Raw genomic sequence first — 19398 nt, forward strand, 5'->3', positions numbered from 1 at the left:
GGATTGTCACACCAAGTTGCCATCGAAATTAACTATACTGATCTTTATTTTTTAATATCAGAGTCTTAATGCGACTATTCTTTATTTACCAGTCACTTTGCAAACTGAGGTTTTAAGTGCCTTAAAAACTTTGATAGCTTTGTTAAAAATTATATGTAAAAGTGGTGTTTAAATGGTGGCGGATTTATTGTCTTGTTTTCGGGTAAAACATGTAGCATTTGAATCTGTTTGTTAGAGAACACTGACTAATAGCTTTGATCACAGACTTGTGTTATACTGCAAATTTGGGAATTTAATATGTAGGGAAAAATAAAGAAAACACGGTTCAAACTTTTAACTGATGGTCTCTGTATATCTGTGTATCGTCATATATATGCACAATAGTGTCGGGATGCACTTTTTATTGATTAAATTCATATGCTTCAATCAGATGTATAAATCCAAGCACATAGCCATGCAATCTGTTGTGGAAAGTTTTTTCCTGTTCACATTCTGTGAAACTGTAAGTGGTATCATTGTGAAATGGCATTTATATCAGCACAAATTCTGTGCAGCTGTAACTTCATGGAATGGATTCATCAGTGAGTACTAGGGGTTTAAGGTACACAAAAGTCACGGTTCGGTTCAATTTCGGTACGGTTATGGGGAAGAAACGCAAAACATAAAATTGCTTGTTGTTTTTTTTTTTTTTTATATATATACATTTTATTATTAACTTTTGTGATCACCAACATTTGAACAGTTTGAACATTTTTAAACAATTTTAAATAAAAAGCCTTCTTGGTTACATAATATATAAAATTATATTTTATAAACAATATTTTATTTCATTTCATCTTCTCCCGCTTATCCGTAATTCGGGTCGCGGGGGCAGCAGTCTAAGCAGATTCCCCAGACACTTCTCCGTGTCCAGGGATCGGGCTGTCAAGGCCCCCGCCTTCGACTGCTGCCCAATCCTCTCAGCACCGGTCCCTTACGGTCCCTCCTGCAGGTGGTGAGCCCACGGGAAGGCGGCCCCACGTCGCTCCGACGTCACGGTCCTTGGTTTATTTTCTCGTAAGGGTCCCCTGGAGCATAGAGGGTTAAGGGCCTTGCTTAAGGGCCCAAGAGTGGCAGCTTGGCGATACCGATCGGTAACCCAGCGCCTTAACCGCTGGAGCCACCACTCCCCCCCTATAAACAATATAATAGAATAAATCAAATGAACACAGTATACTTAATTATATTGATTAAATTGAGTAAATTATTAAATTAGCACAAATTAAACTGATGTAATACAATTTATATTAATAAATTAAATTATTATTATTCATTGGAAAAGTTAAATAATTTACTTTTGTTAGACCCTATTTTTGTTATACAGATGTGTGTGTGTGTGTGTGTGTGTGTGTGTGTGTGTGTGTGTGTGTGTGTGTGTGTGTGTGTGTGTGTGTGTGTGTGTGTGTGTCTAAAGATATATTCTACTTAACTGTTCAACATATTTTATCATGCTGTACTTTAACAAATGTCTTTTAAAAAAAATTCTTTACATAAAACGTTCCTGCTTTCTGGTTAGCGGCTAACGCTAGTGCTATGAATTCTGTAGCGTTTTCATGCATGCGCAAAACAAATCATATTTCCGGTACGGAGTAGCCACAGTGACAGTCTAGATAGTTTTTTTTTTAATATATATATATATATATATATATATATATATATATATATATATATATATATATATATATATATATACTCATGGCATTGTTGTGTATCTTTTGAAGTTTAATAATAATTATTTAAAAAATGCGCTCAAAGTGTGAAGCAGAGACTAAACAAACTTGCGGTCCACCACTTAATATGTTCCTAAAGTGAACTCAGGGGTTAATTATGTTCTGCACGTGAAAAGGATTGCATTTTCTTTCATGTGTACCGAACTGAAAACCCTGTACCGAAAGAATTCAGTAAGAATACATACACCATTACAACCTTACTAAGTACAATGTGAAGCATCGGATGAAGTGGTGTAAAACACCCCACTACTGGACTGTGGAGTTGTGGAAATATGTTCTGTGACTAAGTGACCAATCAAGCTTTTCCTGTTTGCCAGTCTGATGGGTGAGGGAAATCTTCATGCTTCAGCATACCAAGGCATTTTGGACAATGCTGTTTCCAACATTGTGGGAACAATTCCTAAAAAAGGTCCTATTGTCTAGTTCTTAATCCTAGAAGAATTGAAGCTGTCATTCCAGTCTCTCTTGGTTTTATTTTCAGGTGTCAGATGCTTTGGTGAAAACAAAAAACACAATAGATTTCAATGTTTGTTTGTTTTTTCCACCAAAAGCAAACTTTCAAAAACAAGTGTGAAAAAATAAGTACACAATTCAGTAGCCTGTAGAACAACTTTTTTATAGCCAACCACAAATGACATGACAACGTGTGCCACTTGTATGAGAAAAACCCTACTCGGTCCACGAAGCTAAAATATACAGCCAGCAGAGTTCAGGACAGGATACTGATGAAGGGCTATAGCACACAACCTTAAATGGAAAAAAAGACAAGTTGTCTTTATACCTAGAGGCACATGAAAAAGGCAGGTAAGTCTAAGTAAGTGAACAAAGAAAGTGTTTGAATCAGGGGTCCAATCTTTTCCACAAAGGGCCGGTGTGGGTTCAGGTTTTCAATCCAACCAATCACAGGTCACAACTGATAATCGTTAATAAAAAATTATTAGATTTACACAGGTAGAATTTGGTGTGGACTTGCTTGGTTGGAATGAAAACATGCACCCACACTGGCCCTTTGTGGAAAAGATTGGACCCCTGATTCAAACACTTTCTCTGTTCACCTCTAGATAAAATGCTAAACAACACTGCTTACCTGCAACGGTACAAAAACATCAAGGTAACCAATAATGAACTGAGAATGAGCCACCAGTCCAAAGATCATTTCAACAGGGACCTGTTAGTCTCAGTGCTCTGTAACAGTCAGTGGTTAGAAATTTGGAAGGCCTGCATGATAAAAAAACGCATTTTTAAATGATTTAAGCACAATCCGTACACTTGAAAATGTTTATTGATTAATCCAGTCAATGAGGATGATGGAAAATAACATTGGTGCCAGCTTGAGCAGCTCTGGCTGGGTTTCACCACCTTGTAGCTGTTCACAACAAAGATTTTTCTGCAAGGAGTTTCCTCAGGAACATGACAAACGGCATTTTAATGTCTTTCTACATCAGAAAAAAAGAGTGAGGGAAGAAAAAGAAATGAGTTGCCAGGCCCAAACATGTCATTCCATAGTAACATTGACTCGAAGTATACACATATAAAATCTATTTTTATTTTATGTATTCATTGTTTCTTTGTTTATTAACAATAATCTTTCTTTCTTTGATGTATTTATTCATTTACCTACCACACTTTATTTTATTTTATTTATTTGTTTGTTTTTAACCACATTTCTTTTTTTTTCATTCTTATTTTTTCTTTTATATATTTATTTAATTACCTTCCACACTTTATTTTATTCATTTATTTATTGTTTGTTTATTTATTAACAATCTTTCTTTCTTTCTTTCTTTCTTTCTTTCTTTTTTTCTTTCTTTCTTTCTTTCTTTCTTTCTTTCTTTCTTTCTTTCTTTCTTTCTTTCTTTCTTTCTTTCTTTCTTTCTTTCTTTCTTTCTTTTGTTCGTTCTTTCGTTCATTCTTTTATATATTTATTTATATATGTATTTATTTGTATGTTTGTTTGTTTGTTTTTAACCACATATCTTTTTTCTTTCATTCATTCATTTGTTTGGTTGTTTATTTTTTACTTGTTTTTAACCTCTTTCTTTCTTTCTTTCTTTCTTTCTTTCTTTCTTTCTTTCTTTCTTTCTTTCTTTCTTTCTTTCTTTCTTTCTTTTATTTATCTATTTATTTATTTATTTATTTATTTATTTATTTATTTATTTTTTATTTTTTATTTTTATTTTTTTTTTATTTATGAATTCGTGACCCAAGTCAAACGCGTCATCGTTCGTCATCGGTCTACGGAAGCCGAGCTGCCCCCGCACACCTACGCGTTTTCAAATGTGTTACTTTTGATTCCTCCCTTTAGCGAGCGTTGCTGACAGAGTGTGCAGACATTACTTTAATAATTATCATTATAATTTATCTATCTAGTGTGATTTTCCACTGTGTTTATTATGTGGAGAGTTCAGGAGCGTTGGAGGGCTATTAATGGTGGTGGTCGGATTTAGAAACCATGTTGATAAGTCAGTTGGTTAGCATTGGGCTGCTAGAAGGAGAAACCAGACATATATTAGCGCTGCTTCTGCTGCTGTAGCTGCAGTCAACTGACTTTAATCGATATTAAAGCTTCATGATCATTTTATCCAGTTAGATAAATAGTTTGGTATCGATTGGTATTGTATTCTACACAGGGCTGGGGACGCAGATGGAGGTGGAGATAGAGGTGGAGATGGAGCAGACAGGCTTGAGAGAGAATCCTCCCGGCTCTCTGGCTGTCCAAAGACCAGAAAATTGTGAAAAAAGTCTTGGAGAAAGAATAGAAGATTGTGGTTTGCACTGTAAAGACAGAGATGTTGATGGAGAGTCTGCGAAAAGAGAAGAGACTGAATCGTGTGAAGTGCAAGATCATAACCACCATCAACAACAACAACAACAACAGGAAGCAGATGAGGAGCTGGACCCCAGAATACAGGTAACAGAGGAATGCTCCTCGATTCTGCCATGTTTATATGTTCAGCATCTTGGAGACACTGGATGGATTTAGTCCCTGATACCTGATACTGTTGCTCTTTATCCAGGAGGAGCTGGAGCATCTGAATGAAGCCAGTGAGGAGATCAACCAGCTGGAGCTGAAACTAGAGGTAACTGAAGTGCTATGCCAATTTATGTGTGTGTAAAATGGCACGGACACTTAAATTTTAGTTCTAAATCATAGTAAAAGCGAAGCATGATGTTGGATCAGAAGATGACTGCACTATTTAGGAGAAAAGATGACACATTTGTATGAAATAAGTGTGAATATTTCTCAAAGGAACTATTTCACTTACAGAAATCTTTGTAATAAGAATGTAAATATAAAAGCATGTGCATATACATCTTCATTAGATTTGGTACAAATCACAATCTGGCATTCCTAACAACACACACAGTCTATTTCGACATATTCATCTCATTTTGAGAATGAACCCAGCCATTAAGGATGCACAAGCCAGTGCACTCTTAGTGCCGGTCCCAAGCCTGGGTAAATGGGGAGGGTCGTTTTAGGGAGGGCATCCAGCGTAAAACATGCGCAAAATCAAATATACGGATCACGAATCAGAATTTCATACCGGATCGGTCGAGGCCCGGGTTACCAACGACCGCCACAGGCATCGTTATTCAATGGGGTACTGGGGGAATTTAAGCTACTGTTGGCCAAAGGAGGAGGAGGAGAGGAGGAAGACGACTACAGAGACGGCAGGGAAATGAGAAGTGTAGGAGAGTGGAGGTTTAAGTTGGTACTTTAAACATTCGTACTATGACTGGTAAAGTGAGAGAGGTAGCTGATATGATGGAGAGGAGAAAGGTAGATATGCTGTGTGTTCAGGAGACTAAGTCAAAAGGGTTTTAAGGCCAGAAACATTGGAGGTGGGTTTAAACTGTTCTATCATGGTGTGGATGGAAAGAGAAATGATGTAGGGGTGATCCTAAAGGAGGAGTACAGTAAGAGTGTAGTGGAGATGTAGAGTGTTTCTGGTAGGGTGATGAATGTGAAGTTGGAAGTTTAAGGGTTGATGAAAAATGTCATCAGTGCTAATGCTCCACAAGTGGTTTGTGAGATGGAGGAGAAGGAAACATTCTGTAGTGAGTTAGATAAAGTGGTAGAAGGTGGACCTTGGAATGAAAGATTAGTGATTGGAGCAGACTTTAATGGGCATGTAGGTGAAGGGAACAGAGGTGATGGGTAGGTATGGCCTTAAGGAGAGGAATGTGGAAAATGCATATGAGGAGCTGTATGAGAATTTGGACACTAAGGAAGGAGAAAAGGATTTGTTTCGATTGGCGAGGCAGAGGGACTGAGCTAAGAAGGATGTGCTGCAGTTTAGAGCAATATAGAATGGAGATGGAAATGTGTTGACTAGTGAGGTGAGTGTGTTGAGAAGATGGAGGAATAGACTCCTGTCCATCTGCAAAATGATCCAATTCTCAATATTAGTATTTTGTGGAGCTTCTTCGGGGACTGATATGGACAAGGAGATTTCTTGACAGATCCCAGAAAAAATTTTGCTTGTCTTGGATGGTTGCTTGTCCTAAGCTTTTCCTATAAATTGGTATTACAGAGAATCCATGAAGCCAGGCACGTGGTCAAGTTTCCCAGTTGACCTGCCTTTATGCTGGAGCATGGAAGTGGTGTGTGTTTTGTCAAGTCTGTTTCCTTTTAAACATACCTGTATCACTCTGTAACACATTCTTTCATGGCTCTATATACACATTTTTAAGTAGCATTTTGCATGTTACAGTCGACATTTATTGTGTGTTATTTTTGATAGTGGAGTGTTGTGAGGTGTCCAGGAATGAGGTGCTTGTGTAATGTTGTTACTGTTGTGTAGTCTGCCTTAATTAGAAGCAAAATCAGTCTTTGGCAGTAACATGTATCTTATTTCAGTTGATCTGTTTAAATTTTAAAAGATTCTTGGTGATATTTTACACTTTCTTGTACGCCCAGGTGGGTTTGCTACTGTGGAATAAGTTTTAAGTTTAAAATAAGATACTGGCAACCGTGTCTCTTGGAAATGTGAATGTGTCCGAGGTATCTTCCTAGTTTTTGTGTAATAAAGAATCATGTCAGCTTTTGTGAGGTCTAATTTTATATATATATATATATATATATATATATATATATATATATATATATATATATATATATATATATATATATTTATTTATTTTTTGCCATGTTTGTCGATGAACTTGAACATGTGCGTGTGTAACGTGTGTATCACAATCGAAGCAAATTACGTGGCGTTTTAGAATTTCCAATGGCCTAATTGTGGTTTTGCTAAAATCTGTAGCCCTGCAGTCTTGCATGTGCACTCAGGTAAAAACCCTGTCATCATTAATCTGCCTGGGGGAAAAACCCAAGTAAAAAAAAAAAATAAATAAAAATGAATAAATAAATTAATAAAAAAAAATTGACAGGTGCTTATTGACCTGCACATTTAAATATAACTTAAGCAGATGAAAATACCATTAAACAAAATCAGAGCCATAATAAAAATGATTTTGGAACCAAATATCAAAGTCAGCTGTTATAAACTGTAATGTAAATGTGAACAATGTAAAAATTGTTTGGGGGGGTGAACTCTGGGAGCAGTGCTCAAAAATAGAGGCAGAACATCACCTACATAACAGAAAAAAAACACACACCATTGTAAAATTGTAAAAAAAAAAAAAAAAAAAGCTGCCTCCAGATAAACGCGGGGAAATCCAAAGAACTGGTGGTGGATTTCCGTAGACACAAACAAGCTTCATTATCACCAGTGAACATTCAGGGAAAGGACATTGTGAGAGTGAACTCTTACAAATACCTGGGTGTTCATCTGAACAGCAAACTGGACTGGAAAGACAATACTGAGGCAATCTATAAGAAAGGGCAGAGCAGACTCTTTTTGCTGAGGAGACTAAGGTCTTTTGGAGTGCAGGGAGAGCTACTCAAGACCTTTTTTTGACTCTGTGGTGGCCTCAGCCATCTTCTGCTGGTGCAGCAGCATCTCTACTGCAGATAGGAAGAGACTGGACAAGCTGATCAGGAAGGCCAACTCAGTCCTGGGGATGGACACTGTACAGGAGGTGGGAGAAAGGAGGATGGTAGCTAAACTATCATCATCGCTGGAGAACGACTCTCACCCTTTGTATGAGGCAGTTTCATCTCTGAGCAGCTCCTTCAGTGACTGTTACATCCTAAGTGTCTGAAGGAGCGATACAGACGGTCTTTTCTCCCTGCTGCTCTTAGACTTTACAATCAGAGCTGCTCCCAGTGAACCAGTCACCATCATGCACACTGCTATGGTGTTTAACTGTGCAATAATAACAATAACAAAGTTTTTTTTTAAAGCAATACACATGCAATAACAATAATTGAATACCGTTTAATGTTTGATAGCGGAACTACTTATTCGTGGTCTCTTTTTCTTCTTTTGTATTTATACATTGTGTTGTGTATATACTGTATTATGTTTTTACTTTGTTTTATATATTTGCACATTTTTGCTGCTGTAACAGAAATTTCGAATAAAGGTATATCTTAATAGTCCAGGGGTCTGTGTGTATGTCTATAATTTACCCCCAAAATTGGTTGCCTTTGCCAGGTAGTTAAAAACTGTCAGTAAATTATTATTTTTTTTAACCAGAACGTGTAGGCATCTTTACAAGTTGAAATGTGGTATAACGACGGTGGCGGATCTTTCGAATGTTTAAGAAATTCCAGTGAGAGGTACAGTGCGGTTATGCCTTCTGAGGAAGTCTTTATTATTTCTTTGAATGCGCTACAATGTTTAACTGAAAACTGTACGCACTGCTTGAGTTGTTAATGTTATGTATTTATTCTTTCACCATGGAAACTAGTGGTGTTAGTCATACAGTATGGAATAAACAGATTTCCAAAACATGCAGATCAAACATTGTACATATGATTATGTATGACTCATTTCTTTTTATATCCTTTTTTTTTTTTTTTTGCTTTCTAGGAAGAGAGGTCAAGCTACAGAAAAATATTTACTGATTCTGCCAGGAAGCTCAATGCACTGAGCTCTCAACTGGGCTCTTGCATTGAGAAAGCCAGACCTTACTATGAGGCACGGAGATTAGCTAAAGAGGTACTTGTATTTTTAATGATGTCTCTGTGAATTATAAATCTGTTAGAACAAGCTTCAGTGATCAGAGTCGTTTAGCAAAGCTAAAATATCTTCTAGGACAGATTGCTTTATTATTTGATTACTCCTACTCAGCTTGGCCCTGTTTCACTTAATGCTTTCTGATTTTGTTATGCACCTCTTAGGCCCAGCAGGAGACCCAGAAGGCTGCACTTAGATACGAGAGGGCCGTTTCTATGCACACGGCTGCACGGGAGATGGTGTATGTGGCTGAACAGGGCCTTGGTGCAGATAAGACTCTGGATCAAACCTGGCAAGAGATGCTTAATCATGCCACTGCTAAGGTATGGGCCCTACAATCTACACTACCTTTTAATAGAGTATATTGCAATATGACAAACGGTGTCACATGAAAACCTATTTCGTATTTCTTCAATACTTAATATGGATAATGATGAATTAAACAGCAGGGTTGCATTTGAAACTCTTCCTGTTTGTACAAAAAAGAGAAATAATATTGAAAGCAATCTAATAAAATTATAATTCTAATATAATAATAAACTAGCATACAAAAATTTATAATTATTATATTATTATTTTATTAATAATTATTACAAAATACGGACACTGTTCACAATATTTCAGAATATTGTGCAGCATTCTAATACAGATATTATAATCATCATACAGCCCTATTATATACCCATGGTATTTTGTCCAAAGTCCAGATCTAGCCATAATTAAACCCTGATCTTATGGTTTTATGTCTTCCCTTGGCTGCGTGAAGAATGAGTTTGGAAACACGTAATGGGGGGGGGGGGGAGTATATTAGCAGTTGTTTAAAGAAAGATTAACAGAGAAACACCTCTTTTACAGCTGCGTCTGCCTTCCATAGACATTGTAATTGGACCTTTCTACTGTGCGAAATGCGAATAAACCAAGTTGTGTGTGGGAAGTCTGCCAGCTGTCATCATGACACAAGGAGAAGATTGTTTTTATACCACTGAACACGCTTGTTCTCGATAATCCGGAAGCCTACAGTTATCGCTCATAATTAATCAGCGCTGTATAAGAATGCAGTCAACACTGTGTAAGCTTGACAAAACGTAACACAAGACAGTGAGTATAAATAGCGTTTAAGACTTCTAGTTACACATCACTATGGCTGGGTAAAACCTTCTGGAGCTGATCCTATTACTTTGTAGCACATTTTTAATTCAGTGCATTTTGTGTGCACCGGATTTGCTCCAACACTATCCGCTCATGATTAGATGAAAATGTTTAATTCATGGCTGGGCTGGGGGTCATTTGGTGCCCCATTGTAGCACTATATACAGGAGCAAATTTTCATTCCAGACAAGGTGATCTGAAATTGATATGGGAATTAAAATAGCGACAGCTCAGGTAGTGCTAATATAGGATGAAAGAAAAACATTGCACATGTTTCAGGGAAAGTGACAGCTTGTGGGTATCATGATAAGGTTTGATGACTCTGTGTATGCGTGTCAAAATGAAACCATGACCGCGATTAAAAACGGGAATGTAAACCTATATTAAGTCACCACTATCGCCTCTGCAGTCGTGCTGCTCGACAAAAATAGCCCGATCTTCTTCTTCTGTGTGGTCGAACGCTATCTGATCATGACTAAATCACTGTGTGTCCGTGCTTTATTCCCTGGTTGTAGATGTTTCTGTTCTCCCCTGTTGAGAATTACTAAGGTGAAACCCTGGTCTGTTTTTCTTGCTTTCGCTGCCAGGTGAACGAGGCCGAGGACGAGCGACTGCGGAGTGAACGAGAGCACATGCGGGTTACCCAGCTGTGTCAGGCAGCCGAGGCTCGTGTACAAACCCTGCAGAAATCCCTCAAGCGGACCATTATCAAGTCGAAGCCTTACTTCGAACTCAAAGTCCAGTTTAATATCGTATTAGAGGTCAGTAGGTGTTAATGCTTGGAATACCGACAGTGAGATTTATATATTTATATAAGATCCTGACTGGAATACACTGGTTGATGAGAATCACAATGATTAGAAACAAACAAAATGTAGAAAATAAGTATAGACAATGTCTTCCTATTATGACCTTAAAATAAATACCCACCCACCAGTTAAAGCTGGAATTATTTGGCACACAAGCACAATATATGGTCAAAAGTATACAGACACCGGGTGTTACACTTATATGTGGTTCTTCTGCAAACACACAATTTTATAGGATGTTTTTGCTGCAGCTTATGATTTCCCTTCACTGGAACCAAGAGGCTTAAACATGTTTGAGCATGACAATGCCCCTGTGTACAAAGTGTGCTCTATGAAGATATGGTTTGACAAGTCTGGAAAAATTCAAATATTCTGCACAGAGCTCTGACCTGAATCCCATTTTTCCGGATGAACTGGAACACAGACTGGGTCCCAGGGTTTGTCACCCCTTTCATCAATGCCTGACTTTACTAATGCCCACAACCATTTGCAAAAGAGGTAAAACCTAGAAGAAATGCCTTCTGAGAAGAGTGGAAGCTATTATAATGTGTAGGAGTCTGAATGTGAGATTTTCATCATGCTCACACATATATGTGTGTTTGTCAGGGGTCCCCGAAACTTTGATCATGTAGTGCAAATTCCTATTTCTATACATAATCTATATGCTGTGGAAAAACTAGTCAAGCACTCGATAGCACAGGTAGTGTCCAGAAATAGAGAAGAGGATAATAAAGAAATGCAAAATAAAAATATAGTGCTTCAGAGTTTGTGTTCTTGTTCTATTATTTACATTAAGATGCATATAGTTTGGGAATGGCAAAGTCTGTTCTGGTAAATACACTATATTTCCAAAAGTATTGGGTCACCTGGTCATAAGTATGGTATGTGATTTTGAGCATTGCATTCCACATTTAGTCCCAATTTGCTCTTAAAATTCCCTCCACTCTTCTGGGAAGATGTTCCACTAGATTTTGGAGTGGGCTTATGGATATTTGTGTTCATCAGCCACAAGGGTATTACGAAAGGCAGGTACTGATGTAGGTGAGGAGAACTGGGGTGCAGTCAGCGTTCCAATTCATCCCAAAGGTGTTCAGTAGGGATGAGATCAGTGCTCTCTAGCAGGCCACTCAAGATCTTCCTCTCCAAAGCCATATTAACCACATGTTACCATGTAAACCATATCTTCAAGGAGCTCACTTTGTGCACAGGGGCATTGCCGTGCTGGAACAGATTTGGGTTTCCAAGGTTAAGTGAATGCAAAATTTTATTACTAAACACGTGCTATGCAATCAAGTGACTTCGGCTTTGTGGCAACAGTTTGGAAAAGAACCACGTATAGAAGGAAAGGTCGGGTGACCCAATACTTTTGGAAATATAGTGTATATTCCTGTTTGCTGCATAACCATTTGACTTTTTCTTCTCTCATGCCTCCTTCATATTTGGGCATGCCAAGCCAACTGTGCTGAGACTTTTTGTATCCTGTTTGCAGGAGCACAAATTAAAGGTAACTCGGTTAGAGGAACGTGTGAGTGAAGTGAAGAAGCATTACTCCTACACTCTGCAGCGCTTGGAGAAAATCAGCGAGGAGATCCATGCCCAGAGAGGACCGGACCATTCTGAGAACGGATCTGACAAATCCTTCAAAACACGCAGTCCTCCTATAGGTGCCGAGGCGGTAATTACTACAGGAACTGAAGGTGGACACTGTGGAGGACGCAATAAGTCAAACGAATGGGTGGACGGCCAAGAGTCTAAGACACAAGAGTGGGTGGAGAGACATATAGAGTCTGGCTGGTGGAAGGGGGAAAAACAGAGACCATTATCTGGAGTGGGATCGGACTCTACTTCTGTTTTTAGCTTTAAAACTATAGCTTCGGATTTGGAGAAGTGCGACTCTGTTGAGCATCTCGGCCAGCTGAGCGACTCTGTTAGTCTTTCTGGAGAAGAGGAGGAAAAGGGGAAAGAGAGGTGTGAAAAGATTGGAGGAGGGGAAAAAGAAAATGGCAAAAAGTTGGATTTCGCCGAGCTTGAGAAGCAAGAGCAGCTTTTTAAGCAGCATCACCGGAGTGTGAGTTTGTGAGTACGGCTCACCTTGGGCTCACATGACTGGATCTATTTAAGTAGGAGGGGGTGAATTGGTGGTACTTGTAGACATTTCCACAGTACACAACATGTATCAGAATATTCAGCAAAGATAACAGTAACAGTCAGTTACACCTAATAGTTTTTATTTTTATTTTAAACAAATGTTTAACATTTGGAAAAATTCATTCATTTATAACTGAGGAAAAAAAATCATTCACCTTTGGTAGCTGCTTCATCCTGGATAAGGTGGAGGATCTGGACAACACTGCATTTAATGCAGGAATACATCCTGGATAGAACGGCAGTCTATCGCAGGACACCGTTCGCACACACATTCTCACGGTTTACACCTAGAGCCAATTTTTCATAGGAGATATGTTTTGGGAGGTCTTAAGAAACCAGAAATCTCAGAGAAAACTACACAAGACTACACAGGGAGAACGTGTAACATCTGATGTGTAAAAAAAGTAATGTACAATCAGCTACATGTTACTGTGAGCAACATTTTCACAATATGCTTTTCTCAAAGTAGGACAAATATCATCCATACTTTTATAGCGCTGACAAACTCCCATATAAATCAAGTAACAATTTTCATATTGATGTTTGTTTGAAGGGAATTTTACTTTAGGCATTTACTAGGATGACATGACATGTTTACGCTATATGTTGTAGGCCACAATACATCAGACTTGATTTTATTACACTCCTAATATGTGACTAAGTTATAATGTACTGCACTGAAAATAGTTATCAATGCTGCTCCGCTGCGAATTTCATTTGAGCAGTACTGACCATGTCTTCATCAGTTTTCTCATCTGTAAAAACCCTGGAACTGCACTCTGCACCAGGAAAGGAATTAGAAAGAAATAGACTTCTTTGTGAATAACTTGATGATGATGGAGCAAGCTCCAGTCTTATTAGACTGAACCCAGTATAATTTTGTGCAACGGTTCAGCAAGTAATTAGAATGCAGTGGCAAACACACTTTGAAATATATTATGAAAGGTGAGATGTTCACAGACCCCCTGGGAGGCAGAGGTTGTCGTTAGTGCTGATAGTAACAGCCAAAACTGTGAATTAATGCATGAAAACAAATTGAACATACCACCGAACACAAAACTGCTTTAGGAGATCTTGTGGCATTATTAAAGTCTTTGAAATGTTTGATTATTAAGCTTAAAGCTTAGGCAATTAGACTTAAAACAAAATCCCGAACCAGGTAATAATTACTTAATGATTGATTTTTGAGTTTTACACAAGCTCAGATTGGCTTTTTAATAGATATTTACAGGAAGAACATTAAAATCCTTTCATAAATCAAAGGACACTGGGGTATAATGTTAAACTGACCATAAACTTTTATTCTGCATTCATTATTCAAGTCTGATTTTAATCTGTACAAGCCTGTCATCTCTCTTAAAATAAATAAATAAATAAATAAATAAATAAAATTGGCTAATAAAAAGTGAAATCTAGTATTAAAATAGCACATATCGATTACCGCTGGAGTATATTCAGAGTTAAACCGCATTGTTTTAAAGGTAACTTGCATTTTAAAGCGATTTCTTTGATTCGCAAACTGGAACTGACTCACCAGGTTAGACGAACGCTTAAAACGACAGCCGCTAAAAAGCAATAAACAGCCGTCGAAATTAATTACCACTGCATTCAATTTACACCTCTTTAACCCAGACAGGCTTAAAGTCATGAAGCTGGTATTTTCTATTTTTTTCACCAGCTGCAAAGTCAAAACATTGGCTTGTATGGGTGAAGTTAATTTCTGTTTTACAAAAGTTCACAACCATCCAAGAGTGATTTTTAAATGCATGTTTATTAGGGGTACGAATTTCAAGCTTCCATGTGAAAAGAAACAGTTTTGAGTCTTTTAAAGAAAGGATCCGATGACATAGTAGTGCTTATGCCATATAACTTCAATTAATAAGAAGCAATTTAATATTTGACAATACAGCCGAATTCGCTACGGTACAATGTGGGAGGATTTGATTTAGTAGCCTCTGATCGATAGGTGACCAACTTTGTATTGGATTCTGTGGTAAAGCCAGTTTTCGATTAGTGAATGATGATGAAGCTGAGAACATTTTCTTTTGAAATCAGAGCTACAGTATCTCCTTCATAGCCTATTTGAAATATTTACAGTTTACATTTATCAGCTTACAAGCATGAATTATTTCTTCCACATCAGATATATATCTCCTTTTTTGGAACCGCACCTTTAACCGACAAACTACATAGGAATAAACAACCTATTAAATCTGCTCAAAAGCAATAATGACCCACTGGTGACTATATTCACATGATTATCTTCATATCCTGTTTTTTTTTTTTTTTTTGTTTTGTGAATAGGTTTCGGTACACCTTTTCCCACACTGCCCTTAAAGTAGAAATGTAATAAGCCTTAAATGAAGCATCCTCTTTTAAACTGTATATTATTCAGTATAAAGGACCTGTAATATCCTTTACATCAGTTTTTGATTCAAATATAGTTTGTGTGTATCTAGAAGACATGCTGCTCAGTAGATTGCAGAGACATTCTTCTTGCTTTTTATCATCCTGTTCAATATATCGTATAAGAAGTTCATTTTCAATCAGCAGCCGAAGTTTTGATGTACAATATTTCAAATAGTACAATATTCGATAGTTAAAAATTGATGTGCTATGATACAGCTGACTATTGATTAATGGTAACTTTTTTTTTACGTGTCGATTATTTAAAGTGGTCATTGCTGTCTGTATGCTGGATTTTCGTGTTTTCTTAAATAACGTGTGTGTGTGTGTGTGTGTATATATTTTGTGGACCCTCGTCTGTAAGAATTGTTTTTCATGAAGATGATGGATGCTTATGCGCATTGTCTGAAAGAACAATACATTATTACGCATAAAGTTTATGTAAAGAGGTACGCTTATTGCAATTGAATTACAGCCTTTTCTGCATATTGTTGATCCATGTAATTGTTCTTTTAATGTTTCCTTTTTTTTCTTCTTTTTTTTAGTTATGAACCCTTTTTTTCTGAAGAACATGTTACATCTAGTATGTGATATAATCTGATTGTTTAGATTGGATAATCATATTAATAAAGATGCTTAGTTGCAGCAATAATAATGAGAATTAAGTCTCGATTGTTAGCCAGCGTATAGAAGAGAAATCCTGTTTTGGAAGCAATGGTTGATTTCAAATAAATTAGAGCCAGAATAAATCATCTCTGGTCAATACATTAATATAGGCTGCACAAGGACTTCATTAAAGAGAGTCATAAGACATGAGAGTCATAGGACATACTGATTATTTTGCTCACATAGAACATTGGCCTGCTTTGTGAAAACCTGGAGTTTCAGATCTTTGATTAAAGATCTCTCCCTAGTAAAGCCTGCATTCCCCACCCTATCTCTGTCCTTCAGATGACCCTAATGCAGAGAAAGATATGTCTTTGCCAGCAGAAGCAGTCATGTGATAGTTCTCCTGAGCGGAGCTGTGCGCCTCAACTGGAAGTACAATGACAATATCTTATCTCTCACATCTCAACCCCTTTTTCCTCTTATGACTCCTAATGTGTCCCCTGAGAGAGCACCAGTATGGAGATCCGATATGGAGCCTGAGCGAAGATGAAATTGCTGATGGATATATTTCGAGAGGGAATGTGAACGGTCCGAGATAACGAGGTCTGTTTGGTCCTGCGGAGAGACGGTGATGACATGGCCACTGTATATACGCCTTTAAAATAAAAGTTTCCTAAAGGGTTCTTTAGTATAACATTATAAAAAAATTGTTTCCTAGAAACCTTTTACAGGATTCATATTGAACTAAAAACATCTCATTATATTTGCTGGAACGAGGTGGAAGGATTTTTTATGGTGGAACAGGCCTGAGTATTGAAAACAATAATCATGAACTGAAAGATTTGCTAGAAAACAAGCAAACAAAAAAGATGTCTGCTTCAAACAACATTATCTGTCACTTTTGGTTTTAGTGTGCATCCAGGACTGGCTTATTCATTTTATAAACTGAAACTGGAGCCTCAGTTGAAAGCTGCTCTGTATGTGTGATCCTGTGTGTGTGTGTGATCTTTTGTTTGTGTGTGCAGATTTTTACACAAGGGCTAATATAGGCCAAAGACCCATCTGGTTATGCAAAAGGAAGTGATTTGTTTCTTAGTGCAAAAATGAAGATCTGTTGCCATTTTGAAATGGTTTCTAGAAAGTGTTCATGTGCAAAAGAGGAACAAAAACACACAAGATTTCACTTGGATAATTAAAATGTGAGACAGTGTGGATGAGAAATAATCATCTGTGTGCACAGATTATAATTTATGAATAGAAAGTGGATTTGGAAACAAAATCTTATCTTCTTATCCTCAATTATTCATCAGTCGTGAGTATAAATAGATGATGAGATGAGAAAAAAAATAGAATTCAGATCAGAAAAGCACCAGCTGCCAGCTTGACAAGAAAGAAAGATAGTCCGATGTATTCCAGCATATTTCAGTCTCATGAGTATTAACCAGCCGGCAGAAATTTACCAAGCAGGTCCATGATGAAGAAGAGCTCCATAAACCACCACATAGTGTCCTCATGTGACGTCGCAAGTCAATCCCTTCCCCACCTAATCGTTGCCCCGCCTCCTTAAAGTAAAGAAGCCCGTTGATTGGACGAGCGGTACATCCATCAATTTGAGAAGACAATCGACTTTTTGAGTGTGAACTATAAACCAGTCCTGACCTAGGGGGCGGTGTTTCTCATGGCAACGGTGGAATTAAGGAGGAGGAGAGAAAAAAAAAAAAGAAAAAAAAAACGAGATGGAGAAGAGTGGAAAAAAAGAAGGGAGGCGGAGGAGAGGAAGGATGGACGCGCAATATCAAGCGTGAAACATGTATACGGGGTGTATTTGTGTTTTTATTTGTACATAGCCGATACATTGTAGACATTACGATCTCAGATGAAACGTTCTTGAGCAAAGCAATACACGCAGTCAGATACTATGAGCCATATTCCTATGTCAGCCTATGCACCGACGCTGGATTTGCACTATTAAATCACCGCAAAATTTTTGTGCATGTAAACACCCGCTAAGCGGAAATTATCCGGAAGGACGTTCCTGGGCCTGGAAACATTTGTGAGTAAAATCATGTCTTTTTTTTTTTTGCATTTTGATGTTGGCTGTATCTCATGTACACCTGCAATCCTGATCACTAAATTGTGTGCTGTTGATGTTGTTGGTGATAATATTGTTTAATACCTACAAAAAGATTTCAGTCTCAACTGTTCCTAACATTTCCATCAAACTTCAGAAGACACCAAGACTACACCAGGCTTTATTATAGAGAGTAATGCATTTGTATTTGATCATCATTGTAGGCATTCTTATGATGCATCATTTATTGTACAGAAATACATGACTGGAATGCAATTCATGGAAAATTTCTCTCCAAGCTTTCAGTTTTAGGGATGTTAAAGGTCCAGCCAGTGATAAACACTTCCTGTAGTACATCCATATCCAATGCATTATTCATAAATCTCAATTCTTTTAAATAATTGGCAGCAGTAATGACCAATTCAATCGAATTACTGTATTATCGACATTAAAAGTTAAATGAAGTACTATATTAATTGTTGATATATGTTAGATGATTTTCTAATGACTTTTTTCGTAGATCTCGCTCACTTTTTTTTAGGAAAACGCTTTATCCTGGTTATGCTGTATCCGGAGTCTATCCCAGAAAAAATAATGGGCATGAGTTTACATGCTCCGTGGGATGGCAGTCCATTTGTTTAGCATGTATTAGAAGGTGGGATGAAATCCAGATAAACCAAGGGAACACCCTCATGGACATGCAGTGATATACGGAGAAACTCTAGCCATGTGGTCAGGATCAAACCTGGGACACTGAAGTTGTCAGGGACAATGCCAGCCACTGTGCCATGTATAGGATCACTGCTTACAATTACAATCAGTCATTTCCATTCAGTATGTTCATCAAGAATCTACCGGTTTTTCTCTATAAAATATGTAAATCATCTGTGAGTGGGTTTGGTGTAGCTATGTCCCTGGATACACCGATTGCAAATATATCAGACCTGATATAGAGTTTCAGGCCCTGATAGTGATATGATGCTTCCTGTTTCCTTTTTTTTTCTTTATTTACCTTATCATAAGTGTTTGTCTGTATGTGTTGGTGTGTGTTTATGTGTTCACAAATCAATAAATGATTGTCTATATTAATATGTGAATAAGTAAAAGTGTGTAGATGTTTGTGTCTAGTTTAATGTGTCTGTGCAATTTAACGTGTGTGTGTGTGTGTGTGTGTGTGTGTGTGTGTGTGTGTGTGTGTGGCCAGGCTTCGAATGGAAGATAGAGATTTTTGCCACATAGCTTCAGTATTATCTTTATTCTGAGACATTGAGAACATGTTTAAAGTTTAACGGTGTCCTCTGATCCTCACTGCAGAGACTCTCTGTTTCCCACCGTCACCCTGGAGT

General features: G+C 37.5%; 2 protein-coding genes across 8 annotated transcripts in view; both read left to right on the forward strand.

Moving 5' to 3' along the window:
* The first annotated feature begins 2753 nt into the window (after positions 1–2753).
* Positions 2754–15812, forward strand: sh3bp5la (SH3-binding domain protein 5-like, a). 2 transcript variants are annotated; one of them, XM_083548032.1, is made up of 7 exons: positions 2754–2880; positions 4400–4680; positions 4787–4849; positions 8714–8842; positions 9025–9183; positions 10597–10770; positions 12308–15812. In XM_083548032.1, exons 2-7 carry the CDS (start codon positions 4414–4416, stop codon positions 12896–12898), a joined length of 1383 nt encoding a protein of 460 aa, XP_083404158.1. In that variant the 5' UTR covers positions 2754–2880; positions 4400–4413; the 3' UTR covers positions 12899–15812. The 2 variants fall into 2 exon arrangements, with proteins under 2 accessions (XP_083404158.1, XP_083404157.1); XM_083548031.1 differs by lacking the exon at positions 2754–2880 and having other exon boundaries at positions 3992–4680.
* A 1810-nt stretch (positions 15813–17622) lies between these two features.
* gabbr1a (gamma-aminobutyric acid (GABA) B receptor, 1a) overlaps positions 17623–19398 on the forward strand; it is a 57110-nt gene continuing 55334 nt past the window's right edge. For 3 of the 6 annotated variants that reach the window (XM_083547836.1, XM_083547837.1, XM_083547839.1), the window contains exon 1: positions 17704–18034. The gene's annotated coding sequence lies outside the window, so the exon portion shown is untranslated. Of the gene's footprint in view, positions 18035–19398 lie in introns of all 6 variants that reach the window. The other 3 variants (XM_083547840.1, XM_083547841.1, XM_083547838.1) reach the window with 2 other exon arrangements.

The sequence above is a fragment of the Silurus aristotelis genome (genome assembly GCF_946808225.1).
Source record: "Silurus aristotelis genome assembly, chromosome: 8".
In the NCBI taxonomy this organism is placed as follows: Eukaryota; Metazoa; Chordata; class Actinopteri; order Siluriformes; family Siluridae; genus Silurus; species Silurus aristotelis.

Bases quoted from the DNA above. Each gene is read 5' to 3' on its own strand.
- sh3bp5la (XM_083548032.1), top strand. From the start codon at position 4,414: ATGGAGGTGGAGATAGAGGTGGAGATGGAGCAGACAGGCTTGAGAGAG. The intron at 4,681-4,786 runs GTAACAGAGGAA...CTCTTTATCCAG, and splicing joins AGCTGGACCCCAGAATACAG to GAGGAGCTGGAGCATCTGAA. The intron at 8,843-9,024 runs GTACTTGTATTT...TGCACCTCTTAG, and splicing joins CACGGAGATTAGCTAAAGAG to GCCCAGCAGGAGACCCAGAA.